The 19,127-nt window shown below is 45.5% G+C and overlaps 1 protein-coding gene across 1 annotated transcript in view; it reads right to left on the bottom strand.

The window, feature by feature from the left end:
• Positions 1-5,991: 5,991 nt before the first annotated feature.
• Positions 5,992-19,127, bottom strand: part of LOC111964634 (G patch domain-containing protein 8-like) — a 63,093-nt gene continuing 49,957 nt past the window's right edge. Inside the window, 2 exon segments of the mRNA XM_070443949.1 lie at positions 5,992-16,078; positions 16,373-16,503. Coding sequence (XP_070300050.1) covers positions 11,710-16,078; positions 16,373-16,503 — 4,500 coding nt within the window. The 3' untranslated portion in view covers positions 5,992-11,709.

Here is a 19,127-nt window from a genome sequence, read left to right as displayed (position 1 = left end):
GGCCTTTATGGTAGAGTGGCCAGACGGAAGCCAGTCCTCAGTAAAAGGCACATGACAGCCCGCTTGGAGTTTGCCAAAGGCACCTCAAGACTCTCAGACCATGAGAAATAAGATTCTCTGGTCTGATGAAACCAAGATTGAACTCTTTGGCCTGAATGCCAAGCCTCACATCTGGAGGAACCCTGGCACCATCTCTACGGTGAAGCATGGTGGTGGCAACATCATGATGTGAGGACAATGACACTAAGCACACAGCCAAGACAACACAGGAGTGACTTCGGGACAAGTGTCAATGTCCTTGAGTTGCCCAGCCAGAGCCCGGACTTGAACCCGATTGAACTCTGAAAATAGCTGTGCAGCGATGCGCCCCATCCAACCTGACTGAGCTTGAGAGGATCTGCAGAGAAGAATGGGAGAAACTCCCCAAATACATGTATGCCAAGCTTGTAGCGTCATACCCAAGAAGACTTGAGGCTGTAATCGCTGCCAAGTGTGATTCAACAAAGTACTGGGTAAAGGGTCTGAATATGTACGTAAATGGTTATTTCAGCTTTTAATTTTTAGTAAAGTTCTAAAAACCTGTTTTTACTTTGTCAGTATTGGGTATTGTGTGTAGATTGAGAGAAKAAAAACAATTTAATCAATTTTAGAATAAGGCTGTAACGTAACAAAATGTGGACAAAGTCGAGTGGTCTGAATACCTTCCGAATGCACTGTAGACTGAACACGAACAGTAAAGTGTTAAGGGCAATACAAATAAAGCAGAAAGAGGATATGGCTGTTGAATCATCTGCTTATTCTAGTCCATTCACACCACTCTAACCTACTTTATGCTTCACACACTATGAAAAACCTCCTGGATCTGAGACAGATAAACACACTATGTTAAATCAAACACACAAACACACCGACCTAGGTGCATCTTCACGCCTGTTAGCTAACCCAACACAGCACAGCACTTCGTCTCTTTGAAGAATTCCCACACCGCTAAACAGGAATGTTATCTGAGATTCCGGACTGATTATCATCAGGCCGGTGGGAGAGAGAGCTGCTTTGGGAATGCTGGGGTTTAGATGAGGAGAGCTGATTTTGGATGTGTGTGTGTGCATGGGGGGTGTGTGTGCAACTGCGTTGGTGTCTGCAGAGTGCAGGTATATACGGAGTGCACAAAAAATTAGGAACATCTTCCTATTGAGCTGCACCCCCTTTTGACCGATGCTGACCCATGTTTACTCCAAAGCTTCCCACAGTTATGTTAAATTGAKTGCATGTCCTTTGGGTTGAGGACCATTCTTGATACACACAGGAAACTGTTGAGGGTGAAAAACCCAGCAGGGTTGCAGTTCTTGACACTCAAACCTGTGCGCCTGGCACCTACTACCATAACCCGTTCAAAGGCACTTCAACATTTTGTCTTGCCCATTCACCCTCTCACCGATCCTCGACTTCGGTGATGTCATTTACAAAATAGCTTCCAACACTTTACTCAGCAAACTGGATGCAGTCTATCACAGTGCCATCCGTTTTGTCACCAAAGCCCCTTATACCACCCACCACTGCAACCTGTATGCTCTAGTCGGCTGGCCCTCGCTACATATTCGTCGCCAGACCCACTGGCTCCAGGTCATCTACAAGTCTATGCTAGGTAAAGCTTCGCCTTATCTCAGCTCACTGGTCACGATAACAKCACCCAGCTGAAGCTGGAGACTTATATTTCCCTCACTACCTTTAAACATCAGCTATCTGAGCAGCTAACCGATCGCTGCAGCTGTACATAGCCCATCTGTAAATAACCCACCCAATCTACCTACCTCATCTCTATATTGTTTTTATTGACTTTTCTGCTCTTTTGCACACCAGTATTTCCACTTGCACATCATCATCTGCTCATCTATCACTCCAGTGTCATTTTGCTAAATTGTAATTACTTCGCTACTATGGCCTATTTATTTTCTCACACTGTATATAGACTTTATTTTTTTCTATTATGTTTTTGACTGTACYCGTGTTTATTCCATGTGCAACTCTGTGTTGTTGTTTGTGTCGCACTGCTTTGCTAAATCTTGGCCAGGTCGCAGTTGTAAATGAGAACTTGTTCTCAACTAGCTTACCTGGTTAAAGAAAGAAAGAAAAAAAATTATAATAAAAAAAAAAAGACAATCCAATTGTCTCAAGGCTTAAAAATCCTTCTTTAACCTGTCTCCTCCCCTTCATTTACTGTGCAATTATTGAAGTGGATTTAACATGTGACATCAATAAGGGATCATAGCTTTCACCTGGATTCACCTGGTCAGTCTATTTCATGGAAGAGCAGGTGTTCCTAATGTTTTGTACACTTAGTTTGTATGTGTGTGTAGTTGTGAGTGAGTTTTATTAATCAGAACATGAGGCTTGTGGGAGAGAGCTAATCCTGGATTAACAGATTAGAACACTTGCGTTGTCATAACAACACATTGATTGGGACTGAACATTGATCACTGTGTGTTTGTAGTTAATTAGTGAGTTAATCAGGCCATCTTGCAGGGGATTAATGAAGAAATCATCAAATCTCAGAATTACAACAGGATCCTACTAAATTAACACATCAGACCTGTGTGGGTGTAACCTCCCTCGCCCACACACTCTCCCTTTCTCTCATTCTCTCTCTCTTTCTCTGAGCGAGAGAGAGAGAGAGAGAGAGATATCTAAGCTTTCCTGATGAGTATGATAGATAATGCCCCCAAAGGGATAATACTTCCTAAAGACAGTAACATCCTGGAAATTTAGAGTGATGGATCCTCTGTAAGTGGTGTGATTAGAGACAGATTACAGATTAATAGATACAAATGACCAATTAGTGTAAATGACCAATTAGTGTAAAAATATCAGAARTGGGCTGCCTGTAAACGCAGCCTTACACACACACTGTGTAATAGCTGAGAGTATGGATTTAAAGTGGCCATAAATAAACATTCTAATATACTGGCCCTTTTTATAGGATCGCTGTAGAGAGGGGTGTGTGTATTTTTATCATTGTGGGCGGTGTGTGGGGTGTATGTGTGTGTGTGGGGGGGGGGGGGGGCTCTGAAGCCTCATCTGTCTGTCAAAAAACATCAGTGAAAAGTTTTTAATTAAAATGAAGTATTCTGTTTTCCCTCTCTACAGTACAACAGAGTCAGTAGAAAGGAGGCGAACTCAGTCTCTACTTAGCAGAAACTCACAAACTCTCATTAACTTTCTCAAAATTGAACGCCATTCATTAATGATCTCACTATTCTGTCAACTCTACTTCTAACACCGCCTGCTCTGCTCTCTCTCTCTCTCTCTCTCTCGTTCTCTCACTCTCACTCTGTCCTATCTCTCTCTCTTTCTGTGTGGTGTGTGTGTGTGAGAGAGAGCATTGTGATTGTAGTGTTTGTCTGTGTATACATGAGTGCTGTTATCTTTAGTAGATACAGCTGTGCTTCAGAGATAACATAACCAGCCAATTAGCCATGCTGTCTTAGAGCGACACCTCACATCTGACTGCTGTACACTGTAGTTACAAACAGTGGTTTCTGTGTGTGTGTGTGTGTCTGAGATTGTGTCACCTCCCTTGTTTTCATAAATCATTAGGCCACAGAAAAAGCCTATTCCCGGTCGTAAATCACCACACACACACACACACACACACACACACACACAGGGTTTTGATTTAAGTGATAATGATTTAATCAGTCACTGACAGACAACAGGAAATGCTGTGACATCATGATTAATAATGGCCCTTTCCCCTCATCCTGGGGTGTGTGTGGTTTGTGTATGTGTGTGTGTTAGCGTGTGTGTGTTTTTGTTGTTACAGAGTGTCATACTGGTGAGGTTCTTTCTCTCTCAGCAGTACACCTCCTACATCACTCCATGCTATTGCTCACCCTCAGAGAAGTCCGACTGAATGTTAACTTCAGTGAGCTTTGGGTTCAGCATCGCTGCTTCACTTCAATAATAACCATTGTGTGTTTTGTGGTGTGTGTGTGTTTGTGTGGTGGTTCAGTCAGAATATGTGTGTGTCTGAGAGATGGTAGGGGAGGATTGATGGCTGACTGGTGTAGCTTGATTTTGAAACATACACTAATTATCAGTGCCTTCAATTTGAGTGTGTGTTTAAGATGAGAGGTTTGATGCTGTAACGGGTGCTAATTATTGCTGCTCTGGATTTCACTCAATCTGTTTGATCTGCTGTCCTGTGGAGACGGATCGAGAGCGTGCGTGCACTGGCGCGCGCGCGCGCACACACACAAACACACACACACACAGACAATTAGGGGTCATAAGGAGGAGAGAGGAGGCTTGAGCTCCAATTACTGAGACTCTAGTATTCTGCTTGGTTCCCCATCCTTACACCACAGGGATGTGTGTGTGTGTGTGTGTGTGTGTGTGTGTGTGTGTGTGTGTGTGTGTGTGTGTGTACAGTAAAAGTTATTTTGTGGAATTTCTTTCCTTCTTTTAATGCGTTTGAGCCAATCAGTTGCGTTGTGACAAGGTAGGGGTGGTTTACAGAAGTTAGCCCTATTTGGTAAAATACCAGCTCCATATTATGGCAAGAACAGCTCAAATAAGCAAAGAGAAACGACAGTCCATCATTACTTTAAGACATGAAGGTCAGTCAATACGGAAAAAGTTAAGAACTTTGAAAGGTTCTTCAAGTGCAGTGGCAAAAACCATCAAGCACTATGATGAAACTGGCTCTCATGAGGACCACTACAGGAAAGGAAGACCCAGAGTTACCTCTGCTGCAGAGATTAAGTTCCTTCGAGTTAACTGCTCCTCAGATTGCAGCCCAAATAAATGCTTCACAGAGTTCAAGTCACAGACACATCTCAACATCAACTGTTTAGAGGAGACTGCCTGAATCAAYCCTTCATGGTCAAATTGCTGCAAAGAAACCACCACTAAAGGACATCAATAATAATAAGAAGAGACTTGCTTGGGCCAAGAAACACAAGCAATGAACATTAGACCGGTGGAAATCTGTCCTTTGGTCTGATAACTCCAAATGTGAGATTTTTGGTGTGAGACGCAGAGCAGGTGAACAGATAATCTCCGCATGTGTGGTTCTCACCATGAAGCATGGAAGAGGAGGTGTGTGGGTGCTTTGCTGGTGACACTGTCAGTGATTTATTTAGAATTCAAGGCACACTTAACCAGCATGGCTACCACAGCATTTTGCAGCAATACGCCATCCCATCTGGTTTGAGCTTAGTGGGACWATCATTMGTTTTTCAACAGGAAAATTACCCAAAACTCACCTCCAGGCTGTGTAAGGGCTATTTGACCAAGATGGAGAGTGATGGAGTCCTGCATCAGATTACCTGGCCTCCACAATCACCCGATCTTAACCTAATTGAGATGGTTTGGGATGAGTTGGACCACYGAGTAAAGGAAAAGCAGCCAACAAGTGCTCAGCATATGTGGGAACTCCTTCAAGACTGTTGAAAAAGCATTWCAGGTGAAGCTGGTTGAGAGAATGCCAAGAATGTGCAAAGCTGTCATCAAGGCAAAGGGTGGCTACTTTGAAGAATCCAAAATATAAAATATATTTTCATTTSTTRAACACTTTTTTGGGTTACTACATGATTCTATATGTGTTATTTAAAAGTMTGATTGTCTTCGCTATTATTCTACAAAGTAGAACGTTTTAAAAATACAGAAAAACCCTTGAGTAGGTGTGTCCAAACTTTTGACTGGTACTGTAGGTGTTTGTATCACCCCTGGCAGGAGTCTCCTAATCTCACAGAGGCCAAATCAATCAAATCTCCAAAAGCACTCTGGGTAATCTACTCAATATACGCCATCTGGACCTGAACTGAGATCGTGTGTGTATATGTATGTGCGTTGCGCATGTGTGTGTAAATGTTTGTGTGTGCCCATGCGTGCATGTTTGTGTGTGGTTGTGTGTGAGAGCAGACATTGAGCTCCAAAAAACTAAGAGCATAGCATGTGAAATAAGCAGACAGAGAAATGGAGTTTCTGTAAAGTAATTTTATTGTCCCATGGTTGTATAATGCAGTCAGTCTTTGTCTCTCTACCCCTCAGCAGGGCAGATATATTTACATTACATTGTACACCAGATATATGGAAACATGTTATTACATTTTCATGCATTCCATTTTATGTGTGTGTGTGTGTGTGTGTTGTCCCAGGGATGATAGTCTTTGTTTAAGTTACGGTATTTCCAGCTTTTAATGTGATTGATGCCTTTTTGTACAAATGCTTAACTAACCTGTATGAAACGGAGATGGCCCTTACTTTTTCTTGATTGCTATCTCTCTTTCTCTCCCTCTATTTCTCACCTTTTGTTCTCTCACTATATCCCTCAAGCGCTCTCTCTTACGGGCATGGGAAACGCATGTTTATATTGCCAAAGCAAGTGAAAAACAATAAACAAAAGTGATATATGCAATCAGAAATTAATAGTTAACATTACAAACACAAGAGTTTCAAAAGGATAAAGACATCTCAAGTGTTATATTATTAGCTAGGTATAGTGTTGTAACAGTGTGCAAATAGTTGTAGTATGAATGGCAAGGGAAAATAAACAGATATAGGTTGTATTTACAAAGGTGTTTGTGCTACACTGGTTGCCCTTTTCTTGTGGCAATAGGTCACACATTTGGCTGCTGTGATTGCACACTGAGGTATTTTGACAAATAAGGGAGTTTGTCAATATTTGATTGGTTTTCAAATTCTTTCTTGGTCTGTGTGAACTGAAGGAAATATGTGTCTCTATGTTCATAGAAGGTTAGGAAGTGCATCTTAGTTGCCACCTTGTTTTGTGGACAGTGGGCACATAGCCTTTCTTCTCTCTCTCTGCCTATGGRGGCCTCTCTCAGTAGCAAGGCTCATGGAGTCTGTAAATAGGCAAAGTTTTCTTAAGTTTGMGTCAGTCACCATGGCACTGGCGTACTGGATACCCCTACAGCCCCGTGGGGGGCCATGCGCCTGTCTGACATTGGTCTATTTGTATTTTATTTAATAAATCATTTTCAAAGTAACCCTCCAAAAAGTCATTCATAAACCTTTTTCATTTAAATATGTACTAGGAAGCTAAGTATTTGTTTATTGGGCTTCAATAATGTGACTGATCAAAGTCCCTCAGGCCTTGAAAAATAATTAAACTGATTGAAATTAAGGGGATATTGGTGAGCAAATGCCTGGTCAGAACTACGACGGCGCCAGTGCCATGAGTGGAGCTTACTTAGGTGTTCAAAAGTGCATGTCAGACCGAGAGCCTAACTCTTCTTAATTCTTCATGAGTTTTAGTTTAGAAAACGATCTCTTCACAGACAGACAGTTACAGGGATGGTTATAAACTGCTTGATTGCCATAGCAACATCAGGGAAACTGGGAAGAATGGAGTGGTGCTTCAAATATAGCAGTTCTGCAATATCTTTAATTGAGTCTCTCACAGTCTCCTTAATTGTAGGCCTAGGAAGCGCTGGGACATGTTGTCTGTATACTGGACAGCCAGTAAATTGGCAGATGCAAARAGATATCTTTAGTGGACAACAGTTCTTGCGTTCTTGATTTTGTTCATACTGGTGAACTGTCATTTGAGTTGTGGTTGCAATATTAACAGTCCTTTATCTCTGGTATATCTTGCTATGCACCATTCAAGACTAAGTTTAAATTGTGTGCAGCGCAATGGACAAATAATGCACAATGTCGCAGAAGAATCTGTATGGGTTGACAATACTCAGTATAGAAAACAGTCGGGCCTGTAACCTGGACCTACAGGCCGTGGTAAACATTTGCACACAAAAATGCAAGCCGACGCAGCCGCATACTGTAGCTACTATAGGCCTCTACATAGAAAAAAAGAGAGATTGYCATTAATAGACTGGTTTTACACACAACAACTTTCTATCCAAGCTGGGAGAGAGCCCGAGGAATGGCTCATGTCATGCACGTTCAGGTAGGATATACAGGACAGTTGCGAACTCTGACCTTTTGGAGGGTCCAGAGAAACTGCATTACGCCAGTGCACAGTCCTCAGGTATTCTGCCACTGTATATTCTCTTTTTAGGGCAAGGTAGCATTCCACTTTGCTCTGTTTTTTGGTTAATTACTTCCAATGTGTCAAATAGTTTTCTCATGATTTGGTTGGGTCTAATTGTGTTGCTGTCCTGGGGCTCTGTGGGGTCTGTTATTGTTTGTGAACAATGTCCCAGAACAAGCTGGCTGAGGGGACTTCTCTAGGTTAATCTCTTTGTAGGTGATGGCTCTGTTATGGAAGATGTAGGTGTTGCTTCCTTTTAGGTGGTTGTACAACATAACATCTCTTTTCTGGATTTTGATAATTAGCGGGTATCGTCCTAATTCTTCTCTGCATGCATTAGTTWGGGTTTTACGTTCTACACAGAGTCTCAATTTGACTTGGTGTGTCCCATTTTGTAACTTTTTGGGGTTGGTGAGTAYACCTCAGACCTCACAACCATAGAGGGRAATTGGTTCTATAACTGGTTCCAGTATTTTTAGCCAGATCCTAATTGGGATGTTGAATGTTATGTTCCTTTTGATGGCATAGAAGGCCCTTCTTGCCTTGTCTCTCAGATCATTCACAGCTTTGTGGAAGGTACCTGTGGRGCTGATGTTTAGGCTGAGGTAGGTATAGTTCTTTGTGTGCTCGAGGGCAATGGTGTCTAGATAGAATTTGAATTTGTTGGACACCATTATTTTTGTCTTACTGAGATTTACTGTCAAGGCCCAGGTCTGACAGAATCTYTGCAGAATATCTAGGTGCTGCTGTAGGCCTGCCTTGGTTGGGGACAGAAGCACCAGATKATCTGCAAACAGTAGACATTTMCCTTCAGAGTATAGTAGGGTAAGGCCGGGTGCTACAGACTGATCTAGTGCCCTCGCCAATTCATTGATATATATGTTGAAGAAGGTGGGGCTCAAGCTGCATCCCTGTCTCACCCCATGGACCCGAGGAAAGAAATCTGTGTTTTTTGCCAATTTTAACTGTACACTTGTTGTTTGTGTACATTCATTTTATAATGTTGTATGTTTTCCCCCCCAACACAGCTTTTCATCAATTTATATAGCAGACCCTCATGCCAAATTGAGTCAAAAGCTTGTTTTGAAATAAACAAAGCATGAGAAGACTGCTTTTGTTTTGTTTGTTTGTCAGTTTGGGTGTGCAGGGTGTATATGTGGTCTGTCGTACAGTAATTTTGTAAAAAGCCAATTTGACATTTGCCCAGGACATTGTTTTCACTAAGGAAATGTAGGAGTCTGCTGTTGATGATGCTGCAGAGGATTTTCCAAAGGTTGCTGTTGAGGCATATCCCATGGTAGTTTTTGGAGTRGGATTTGRCTRCACTTTTGTGGATTAGGGTGATCAGGCCTTGGTTCCAAATTTTGGAGAAGGTGCCAGAGCTGAGGTCTGTATATTTGATTATTTTGTTAAGGATATTGTCAACACCACAGGCCTTTTGAGGGTTTGTATTTTGTCCTGTAGTTCATTCAATGTAATTGGAGAATCCAGTGGGTTCTGGTTGTCTTTAATAGTTGATTCAAGATTTGTAATTTATCATGCATACGTTTTTGCTCTGTTTTTTGTTAGCACATTCTAAGCATGTATATCTAGAACCTAAAACGGTTCTTTGGCTGTCCCCATAGGAGAACGCTTTGAACAACTATTTTTGGTTCCAGGTAGAACCCTTTTCAATTCCATGTAGAACCCTTTCCACAGAGGGTTCTACATGAAACCCAAAAAGATTTTACCTGGAACCAAAAAGGGTTCTCCTATGGAACCCTTTTTTTCTAAGAGTGTATGACCAAAAAGATTCGAGAAGTGGTTTATCCATTCATCTCCATTTTGGATAGATAGCTCTTTGTGTTGATCCCAGAAGTGGTTTGATTCTATGTATTCTTCAATTACATTGAGCTGATTTCTGATGTGCTTTCCCTTCTTTTGCCTTAGTGTATTTCTGTAGTGATTTAATATTTCACCATAGTGAAGACATAGGCTCAGGTTTTTTGGGTCTCTGTTTTTGAACGGATAGGTTTCTACATTTCTTTCTTAGGTTTTTGCATTCTTCATCAAACCATTTGTCATTGTTGTTCGTTTTCTTAGGTTGTCTGCTTGGAATTGTTTTATTTGATAGGGAAGCTGAAAGGTCAAATATTCAGTTTAGGCTTTCTACTACAGGTTTACACCTTCACTATTGCAGTGAAATGTTTTGTTCAGGAAGTTGTCTYAGYGYMWWRARWTTTGTTTGCCAATAGTTTTTTGGTAGGTTTCTACACTACTTTCCTTCCATCTATAACATTCCTTAATAGCATGCAGTTTGTTCGGCTCTGATGCCTCATGTTGAGTGTTGCTCTGTTCAAGCAACTGTAATTTTGCTGTGATCTGATAGGGGTGTCAGTGGGCTGACTGCGAACGCACTGAGAGACTCTGGGTTGAGTTCGGTGATAAAGTAGTCTACAGTACAACTGCCAAGGGATGAGTTTTAAGTGTATCTACTGAAGGAGTCCCCTCGAAACCTACCAGACCCAGCGTGCGGTAGATTTGTTGGTTGTTTTGTCATAGTTGTGTCTGGGGGGCATATTGGGGAGGGAATGCTGTCCCCTCCAGGTAGGTGTTTGTCCCCCTGTGTGCTGAGAGTGTCAGGTCCTTGACTGATTCTGGCGTTTAGGTCGCCACAGACTAGAATATGGAAATGGTTGATCTCCCCATCTAGGATGGAGAAGCTGTTGTCATTAAAGCATGGATTCTAGTGGGGGTATACAAGTAGCACACAGGAGAACATTTTTCTCTGTTATTCAAACCAGATGTAAAATGCTCCTGTTTTGATTAATTCAATAGAGTGGGCTAGGTCTGATTTACACCAAATTAGCATACCCCCTGAGTCGCTTCCCTTTTTCACTCCTGGTAGTTTGGTGGATGGGACTAACAGCTCTCTGTAACCAGTGGGTCTGTCTCCTCTATACCAGGTTTCTTGTAGGATGACAATGTCTGTATTTCTGATGTCTTTGGTGAAGTCTGGGTTCCTGCTCTTTAGGCCAAAGGCAGATGACCTCAGACCTTGGATATTCCAGCATGATATAGTAACAGCTTTGTGTTCCATAGTGTCCAGTGTTGTGCTTGGGGCTGAATGGGGCTTGGGCGGGTGTAGGAGTGGGGGTTGGTCCTATTGCTCTGCTCACAGCCTGGGCGTCTGTCTGTCGCTCTCTCTCTCAGGTGTTACGGTACTTCAAAAGACAGCCAGTGTGCCTAACGCTCAGAGAGGAAGAAAGAGATGAGAGAAAGCCAGCTAGTCTTAGCAGGTGCACGGTTTCCCTTGATTCATACTTAAATGGGGATCAAAAMGAGCTTCTCTCTCGCGCACACAGTCACTGTCGAAGGAAAACCTCATCTCCAACTTTTCAGGATTTAAATGTGTTATTTTTTATGAACAAACATACAATTKTGAAACTTCAGAAGCTATTTTGAATACATTGAGGGGAGTTAATGCTTCCAATATATGTATAAACATGAAAATGGGCAAAAATGGAGTTAAAAGGTTTTCATCAGACAGCGACGAAATGCACACACATGCTCACACACGCATGCACTCATACAAAAACACATGCACGCATACACACACAAATTAAGAAAATTCAGTGGATTGTTATACTGTATGGGACATTATTGTCCAGGAGTTAACAATGCATTGTATTACTATGTGATGTCATCAGAGAGCATCATAATGCTTTTTGTTGAAACCTCAATGACCAAAGTCTTTCTAGATACGGTGGTCTCGGTGGTGGCAGTGTGAGGGGGGAGAGAGCGGTGAGGGGAGAGGGGTGGATGGCAGAGGAGGGAGGGAGGAGATGTAGAGGAGGATGGGAGAGAAGAATGGAGGGAAAGATAGAAGAGATGGAGAATGGATGGGGGAGAGGGGGGTGTAGGAGGGTCAGGTGATGAGGTGGTGAGGTGTGGGGGGCGAGAGAGGAAGAGGTAGAAGAGGGTGACGAGAGTGCCATACTGAACGCTGTGTGTTGTAGAATGTAATGATGTTGGGTGGGTGGAGGAGGGTGGGTCATTAGAGGCTGCAGTATGGGGACAGGAGGATGAGGAGGGGGGAGGCTGGGGGTAGAGTGTGTCTGTAAGAGCTGTGTTTGTARGGGGTGTGCYTCTAGCTTTAGAGAGGTATTTAGGYAAGTGGAGTGTGTGTTTTTKTCTTGAGTSTGTGCCACATGTGTARGWGTGWGTGTGGGGTGTGTGTATGGCTCTGGGGAGYGGGTATGGTGWGTGTGTSCCGGTGTGTGTGTCTCTGTRCCCTGTAGCAGTCTCTGCATGTGCTCTCGTGCCTGCTCCTGCAGACAGCGATACTTGCCCATCTCRTCAGCGCTGAAGCTGATTGGCTGTTGAGRCAGAGGAGGGGKGGGGTCTTGTGACCACTGACCSCTGTGAGGTAAAGTTAGGGCAGGATATGAGGTCACAGCAGGATGTGATGTCAGGGAAGGACAGGACGTGTCCTCTCCAGTTTTCTCAGGGCTCTGAGACGAGAGGGGTTGAGGGTCCGGTCGACTACTTTGAACCGCTCCATTCTTCATACTCTCCTTCCCTTGGTTGTGGTCCTGGWCCTGTGTCTGGACCTGGTCTTGATTGTGGTCCTGTTTCTCTGTTTGGTCAGGGTCCTCCCTCTCTCTTTCTGCCCKTCGTCTCRTAGTTCCTCTCCTYATRGCTGGTAGTTTCCCYATAAGTGGCAGTAGCAMAGTRCTGCTGGGGTTCCCCTCTCTGGGCTTTGGGGGGGCTTTGGGCTCTCTGTCTGAGAGACATGTAGGCTGTGCTGTGGGGTTGGGGCTCCTGTCCTGTGGATGGGTGYTATCAGTGCTGGGCAGAGGTCTAGGAGGAGTAGGTTTGAGGCTGGGTGCTTGGTGTTTCTCCTTGGTGGGTGAGGGACATGGTGCTCGCCTGGGCACCCCTGTTGTTTTTCTCCCAGTCAAGATGAGTCTTGAGCGGGTACTAACGCTACTCCACCCCCCACTCAGGTCTGACACACTGGTGCTGCTGCTACAGGAGCCAGGGCTGGGCCGTCGGGGCAGCCAGTCAGGGCTAGAATCAGGCCAGGGGCCTGTGCTGGAGATGGGGCATCTGGTAACCTGCACACTGGGGACAGACTGGGAGCCAGGACTGGGGCTGTGTCTATGGTCAGGACATCTGGTAACCCAGTCCCAGCTAAAACAATCAGGGCTGGGGCTGGGGCTAGGTCGCGATCCCTTCTCCCACCTGCTCCAGCTRTCTCTACCTTCAGTGGACCTCTGTCTCTCCCAGTTGTCATCCCAGCTGTATCTGTCCTCCCTGCAGTATGTCCCCCTGTCCTCCCAACTGTCACTGCTGCCCCAGGTACATCTGTCTGGGCTTGAGTTCCCTGGTCCCCTGTCCCAGACCTCTCCCTCCCCAGGACTAGACCTCCATCCCCTGTCCCCCTCCAGAGTCCTGTGACTGGGGGTCGAGAGATACCCATGCCAGCCCCTTCCACTGACTCCTCCAGGGCTGGATCCCTTGCTTACTAACCCATACCTCCTACTCCCCCTATCCCTGTTCCCTCTCTCCCTACCACCCCTCTCCCTGCTCCCTCTTTCCCACCAGCCTCTACTCCCTCCATCCCAGCTCTCCCTCCTCCCACTCTCTGTTCTCTCCCACTCCTCACTCTCTGACCACTTTCTATTCATGTGTTTCCTGTTTCTGTGGATGTATTTAATCTTCCTCACTGGGCCACAAGAAATGTTGCTACCAGGGATGTTGTCATGACGACTGTAGATTGGGTTGTCCCCGTGGCAACCGTGGAGACAATCATATGCCACTGGGAGGTTGTGAGCCTTTCCCGAGGGCGACCCGGAAGTAGAACACAGAGAGGAGTCTGAACACCAGTAGAAAGGCCATCCCTCCCTTTCTCCTCTCTCCACCTTTCCATATCTCTCTCTCTCTATCTCTCTATACAGCTGAGACTCTGTGCTGTAATACTCTGTCCTCTCTCTGACTCTTGGTGCTGGGTTGAACGGGGAGGCAGAGTTATAGTTATAGTGATGTTGGTCTCTACTGTGACTCCTGTGAGGCCTCTGTCTGTCAGAGCAGGGCACAGACTCAGAGTCACACTCCCCCAGCAGGCACAGAGTCCCACCCCTCCTCCTCCTCCCCCTCCTCCTCTTTCCCCCTGCCTTTCTTCTCCTCTTTCCGCCCGTCTCGCCCTCCAGCTCTATTTCCCTGTCTCCTTCTCCCCCTCTGTCTCCGTCACATCTCCTCTTTCCGCCCGTCTCGCCCTCCAGCTCTATTTCCCTGTCTCCTTCTCCCCCTCTGTCTCCGTCACATCTCCTCTTTCCGCCCCACCAGGTGGAAACAGAGGTTATGACGCTCCTAAGACGCTGCCGCTCTCCCTCACACTCGTRTYAAGTCCCATTATACCTTTCCCCTCTCCTCCTCTTCTTCTTTGTGCTGTCGTTTACATTTCGGCATGACACATCTGTCGGAGTGCTTACTGAACCGCCCACGYAGTGTGTGCGRGAGCTGGCAGRGTGCGTACACACACATCTAACCTCYCTTGCACACACACAKACGGCYGCYCYYGGCTGGATGACAGCCTCTAATTTAGGCCTGGGGGTTCTGARGGCTRGWTCTCTCTCCTGTKTCACATGTCCTCCTAATCTGCCTCRRTGGGGATTGTGGGGGTTTGTGTGAGTGTTGTCACCGCYAAGGGGGTCACCYTTCCCGAAGAGGGGGTGGTGCKATCTGAACCCAGATTCACCTCCARTCTCTGGCACTGTTGCTTCTGCCTGGAAGGCTGCTGTCACTCCATGTGCTTCTGTCTTCTCTACAACGTGACAGGATGATGAGTGTGTGGCTCCCTCATCTGTCCCGCCTGTCTCTGTATATAGATCTGTATTGGATTCTACATTTTCTGTGTCCRGAGGAGGAGGCTGGGAGCTAGGGAACATGAGGGAGTTGGACTCTTCTGTGTGTGTCTCTGTCTCCTGCTGGCTTGCTGAGTGGTTACAGTGTGACTTGGTTTGACAGTGGTTGTGGTTGTGTTCAGAGTTACAGTGTAGTGGGTTGGTGTGGGGTTGCCAGTGTGTGGGCTTACAGCTGTAGGAGAGGTGTGGTTTGGCTGTGGTAAACTGCAGCAGTTRTACTGGCCATCTCAGACGGGTGGATCCGTCTCTGGCAACCACATGGAGATAGGAGTCAGACATAGGAGTCTGATTCACCTCATGGCCCTGTTGTCTGTGCTCTGTACCCCTGTTCCTCTCCTCCCTCTCTTCCCCCTCCTCCCTCTTATCTGCTGTCCCGTGTTCAGGGCTCTGGTCTGTTTCTCTCAGTCTGCCGTTGTGGGTAGGACAGCCTGGGTCATGGCTAGCAGAGAACCTGTCTCTCTCCTCCCCTCCTCTCTTCTCTCTTCTCTCCTCCCCCTCTTCCCCGCCTGAGGGTTCTGTCTTGTTTCCGGGGTGAAGGCTGTTGGTTGGTTGCCCTATTAACAGGTTGTCTGGGTGACGCAGCCGTAGCTCATCTCCTCCCCTTCCCTTCTCCTTCATCTGCCCTCCTCCTCCTCCTCTCCCCTCCTCCTCTTGATGGTCTGAGAAGACAGAGGCAGATGGCTCTAGCCTCGGGCCCCTCCTGGAGAAACAGAAGGAGACCCCCACCCTTCCTCTGTCTCTGCCCCAAGGAAAGGCAGGGTCCTGGGGAGAGCTGTTCAGGCGAGGCTGGGGATTCTCCAGAGAAGATCCACATCTGGAATGCAAGGCTAGGGGTGGGGATGCTTGGAAGGGCCCTCCAGGGAAGATGGGTATGTGGGTAGGATCCTCTGGCTGCTGGGGCTGGGAGTTGGAGAGAGGCTTGGTCTGGAGATGGGGGGAGTCCTCTCCCTGGAGGCTGAGAGGGATGGTCTGGGGCTGGGTTAGAGGTAGGGTAACAGCGGGTCGCTGGGAGTTCTCTGTGGTTTGGATTAACCCTGTTTGGGTCAAGGGGACATGGCAGTCCCCTGGTCTGTTGTCTCTCTCTCCACAGTGTCTCTCTGAATGCTGGATCTCAGCTCTCACTGTCCCTCGGAACCTAACAACCTGGCCTGGTACCCTGGTGCAAAGGAGAGGAGAGGTGGAGACGAGAGGATAGCAGAGAACAGAATAAATATAAAATTGTGAAAATGTGAAACTCTGTCCATATTATGCAGTTTACTGTGAGTGTTCATGTTATATTAACTCAGCCTGTGCTTACAGTATCTAGGCCAGCTCTTGTATCCATCACTCTGAGGAATAGAGAAACTGACAGAGTGTATGCACGTGAGCGTATGTGGACAGTTTGTGTGTATCATAGAGATTTCCCTGCAGTTCGCTTGGAAAGCAGGTCTCTACACACACACCGTCTTACCTGTGTGTCTGTTGTCGTAGCAGTGCTAGTTGGTGCAGGTGTCTCAGAGCTCTCTCCTGCTTGCGGTCGTCCTTCCACGACTTAGACGCAACGTTCCGAGCAAACTCCCTCTGCTTCAACTCCTTCAGTCTCTACAAGGAGGAGAGGAGAGGGTCAGAGAGAGTGTGTGTGTGTGTGTGTGTGTGTGTGTGTGTGTGTGTGTGTGTGTGTGTGTGCGTTGTGTGGCAACTCTATTTCAGCTCCCTCTATCTGTGGGAAGATCCATCTCTGAGTGTGTATTGTCTATCAATCAAAAGTGTGTGTCTACAGACTCATTCAACTCTGATAGAGACAAACATGTTGTTTCTACATGCTCTGCCATAGAAACTGTATGACAGGCAGAATGGTGATGATTGAGTACTGACAGTGTTATAAGCCTAATGATGATGAGTGTTGCAGTCTGTCAGAATGTCATCTCTCAGCAGGCTGCAGTGTATCAACCCTTCAATCATCAGCCTAAATGCCAGCAACCATCTGTCACATTAATATGGACTTCATCATAAGAGGATCATTTTGGAAACCCCCCCCCCCCCCCCCCCCGCCCCCTTACTTCATTACGAAAATCTCAGTGATAATCCTGCTTATTGAAATCTTACATTGAAACATTGACTGAGTATGATGATGTTACTGATAGAAACTACAGACCACTGATAGGATAAATAAAGCATAGACCACACACTACAAGAACTGCATTGGAAGGCCTAAAATCCCTCTACACTTAGAACCTCTAGAACTGAACCTGAACTCACCTCTAACTCCTAGAACCCTCAGAACTGAACCTGGAAACTCACCTCTAACTCCCTAGAACTCTCTAGAACTGAACCTGGAACTCACCTCTAACTCCCTAGGAACCCTCTTAGAACTGAACCTGGAACTCACCTCTAACTCCCTAGAACCCTCTAGAACTGAACCTGGAACTCACCTCTAACTCCCTAGAACCCTCCAGAACTGAACCTGGAACTCGTAAGATCACAGCAAGCACCATCTCTGTATCATCAGCGCTGAGAAACAGACCACTGTGTGGGTTTCCTCTCCATCGGTCTGCTCCTTCAGGGAAATAGTGATTCATGTCTCTTTCTCTCTTTCTCTGCCTTCCTTTGTTAATCATTTTTCATCCTGCCTTTATCTGCACTTGGCAGGTAGAGGTATATATATATGTGTGTGAGTGTGGTGTGTGTGTGTGTGTCAGTGTGTCTGTCTTCAGGCTGTAGAGGGATGTAAGGTGTCTGACAATAGCTGCATCACTCTCCTCTATTCTATCAGCCTCTCTCCTCTCCTGTCTCCCCTCCCTCTTTCCCTATCTCCCTCTCTCCCTCTCTCTTTCTCTCGCTCTCTCTCGCTCTCATTAGTTTATCATATTTACACCTAACTTACTGTCTAGGAGCCTCCATTTGATCTAACAATAGATCTATAATTTTATCGAGCCACTATCTATCCCAACAGCTGATTATTTCCTGCATCTCTACCTGACATGTCGTTCAGTCAAACCTTCCCTCCTCTCTTCCGTCTTTCTCTCTCTCTCCTTCCCTCCTTACTCCTTCTACCCCTCCCCTCCCACTCTCCTCTCTTGTTATCATGAAATCACACACATAGTAAACCCTAAGGGCACATCTTGACACACTCAAATGAGCATGCATTTATTCATGCACACTCTCACCATCACACCTCCCGTGGCTGCTAATCAATGTCAGATAAATTCATCCTGCTAATCCAGGAACACACACACACACGTTGACAGTTCTCAGGTTAATCTGTAGTGAGCAGAACACAAACGAGTGTTTCTGTGTGTTATCACTCAGTACTTAACATCCCACTGTCAGCTCACTGTAGACGGCTTTGATGTGCTCTACTGGTGTGTGTGTGTGTGTGTGTGTGTGTGTGTGTGTGTGTGTGTGTGTGCATGTATTCATGTGTGCGTGCCTGCGTACGTGTGTGTGTAGGTAGTGTACAGTAAGGGGCTTTGAGTCTTTGATGTCAAATGCTGGTATGTGGGAAATATTAATCCTATTCCTACTCAGATGCATACATAATACATAACTAACTCTCTATCCGTGTGTATGTGGACATGATTAACTATAGTTGTTGGGACCAGAACTCCCCACAAGAATAGTAAACAAACAAAAATTTGACCAACTGGGGACATTTTGTTAGTCCCCACAAATGCTATCTCTAGGCGGTTTAGGGTTAAGGTTAGAATTAGGGTTAGAATTAGGTTTTAGGTTAGGGTTAGGAGCTAGGGTTAGGTTTAGGGTTAAGGTCAGGGTTAAGGTTAAGGTTAGGGAATATAGGATTTTGAATTGAACTTAAGTTTTCCTCTCCACAAGGTTAGTTGTAGAAGAATGTGTGTGTGTGACAGGACTTCAATCATAGAAGGAGCGGATCTGTCAGTGACTGGACCACCTGAGAGTAGAGGAGTGAAGAGGAGGGGATGGAATAGAAGGAACATTTTTATTTGTCACATGCGCCGAATACAACTTTACAGTGAAATGCTTAAGAGCCCTTTCCCAACAATGCATAGTTAAAAAGTAAGAAAAAATAGCAAAAAAGAAAAACAAATTAAATGTTGTCACGCCCTGACCTTAGAGAGCCTTTTTATGTCTCTATTTGGTTTGGTCAGGGTGTGATTTGGGGTGGGCATTCTATGTTTTGTTTTCTATGTTTCTTTATTTCTATGTTTTGGCCGGGTATGGTTCTCAATCAGGGACAGCTGTCTATC

The sequence above is a fragment of the Salvelinus sp. IW2-2015 genome, linkage group LG6.1, assembly GCF_002910315.2.
Source record: "Salvelinus sp. IW2-2015 linkage group LG6.1, ASM291031v2, whole genome shotgun sequence".
Lineage (NCBI taxonomy): Eukaryota > Metazoa > Chordata > Actinopteri > Salmoniformes > Salmonidae > Salvelinus > Salvelinus sp. IW2-2015.
Note: the sequence above shows the minus strand (reverse complement) of the source record. Positions and strands in the feature narration are given on the sequence as shown.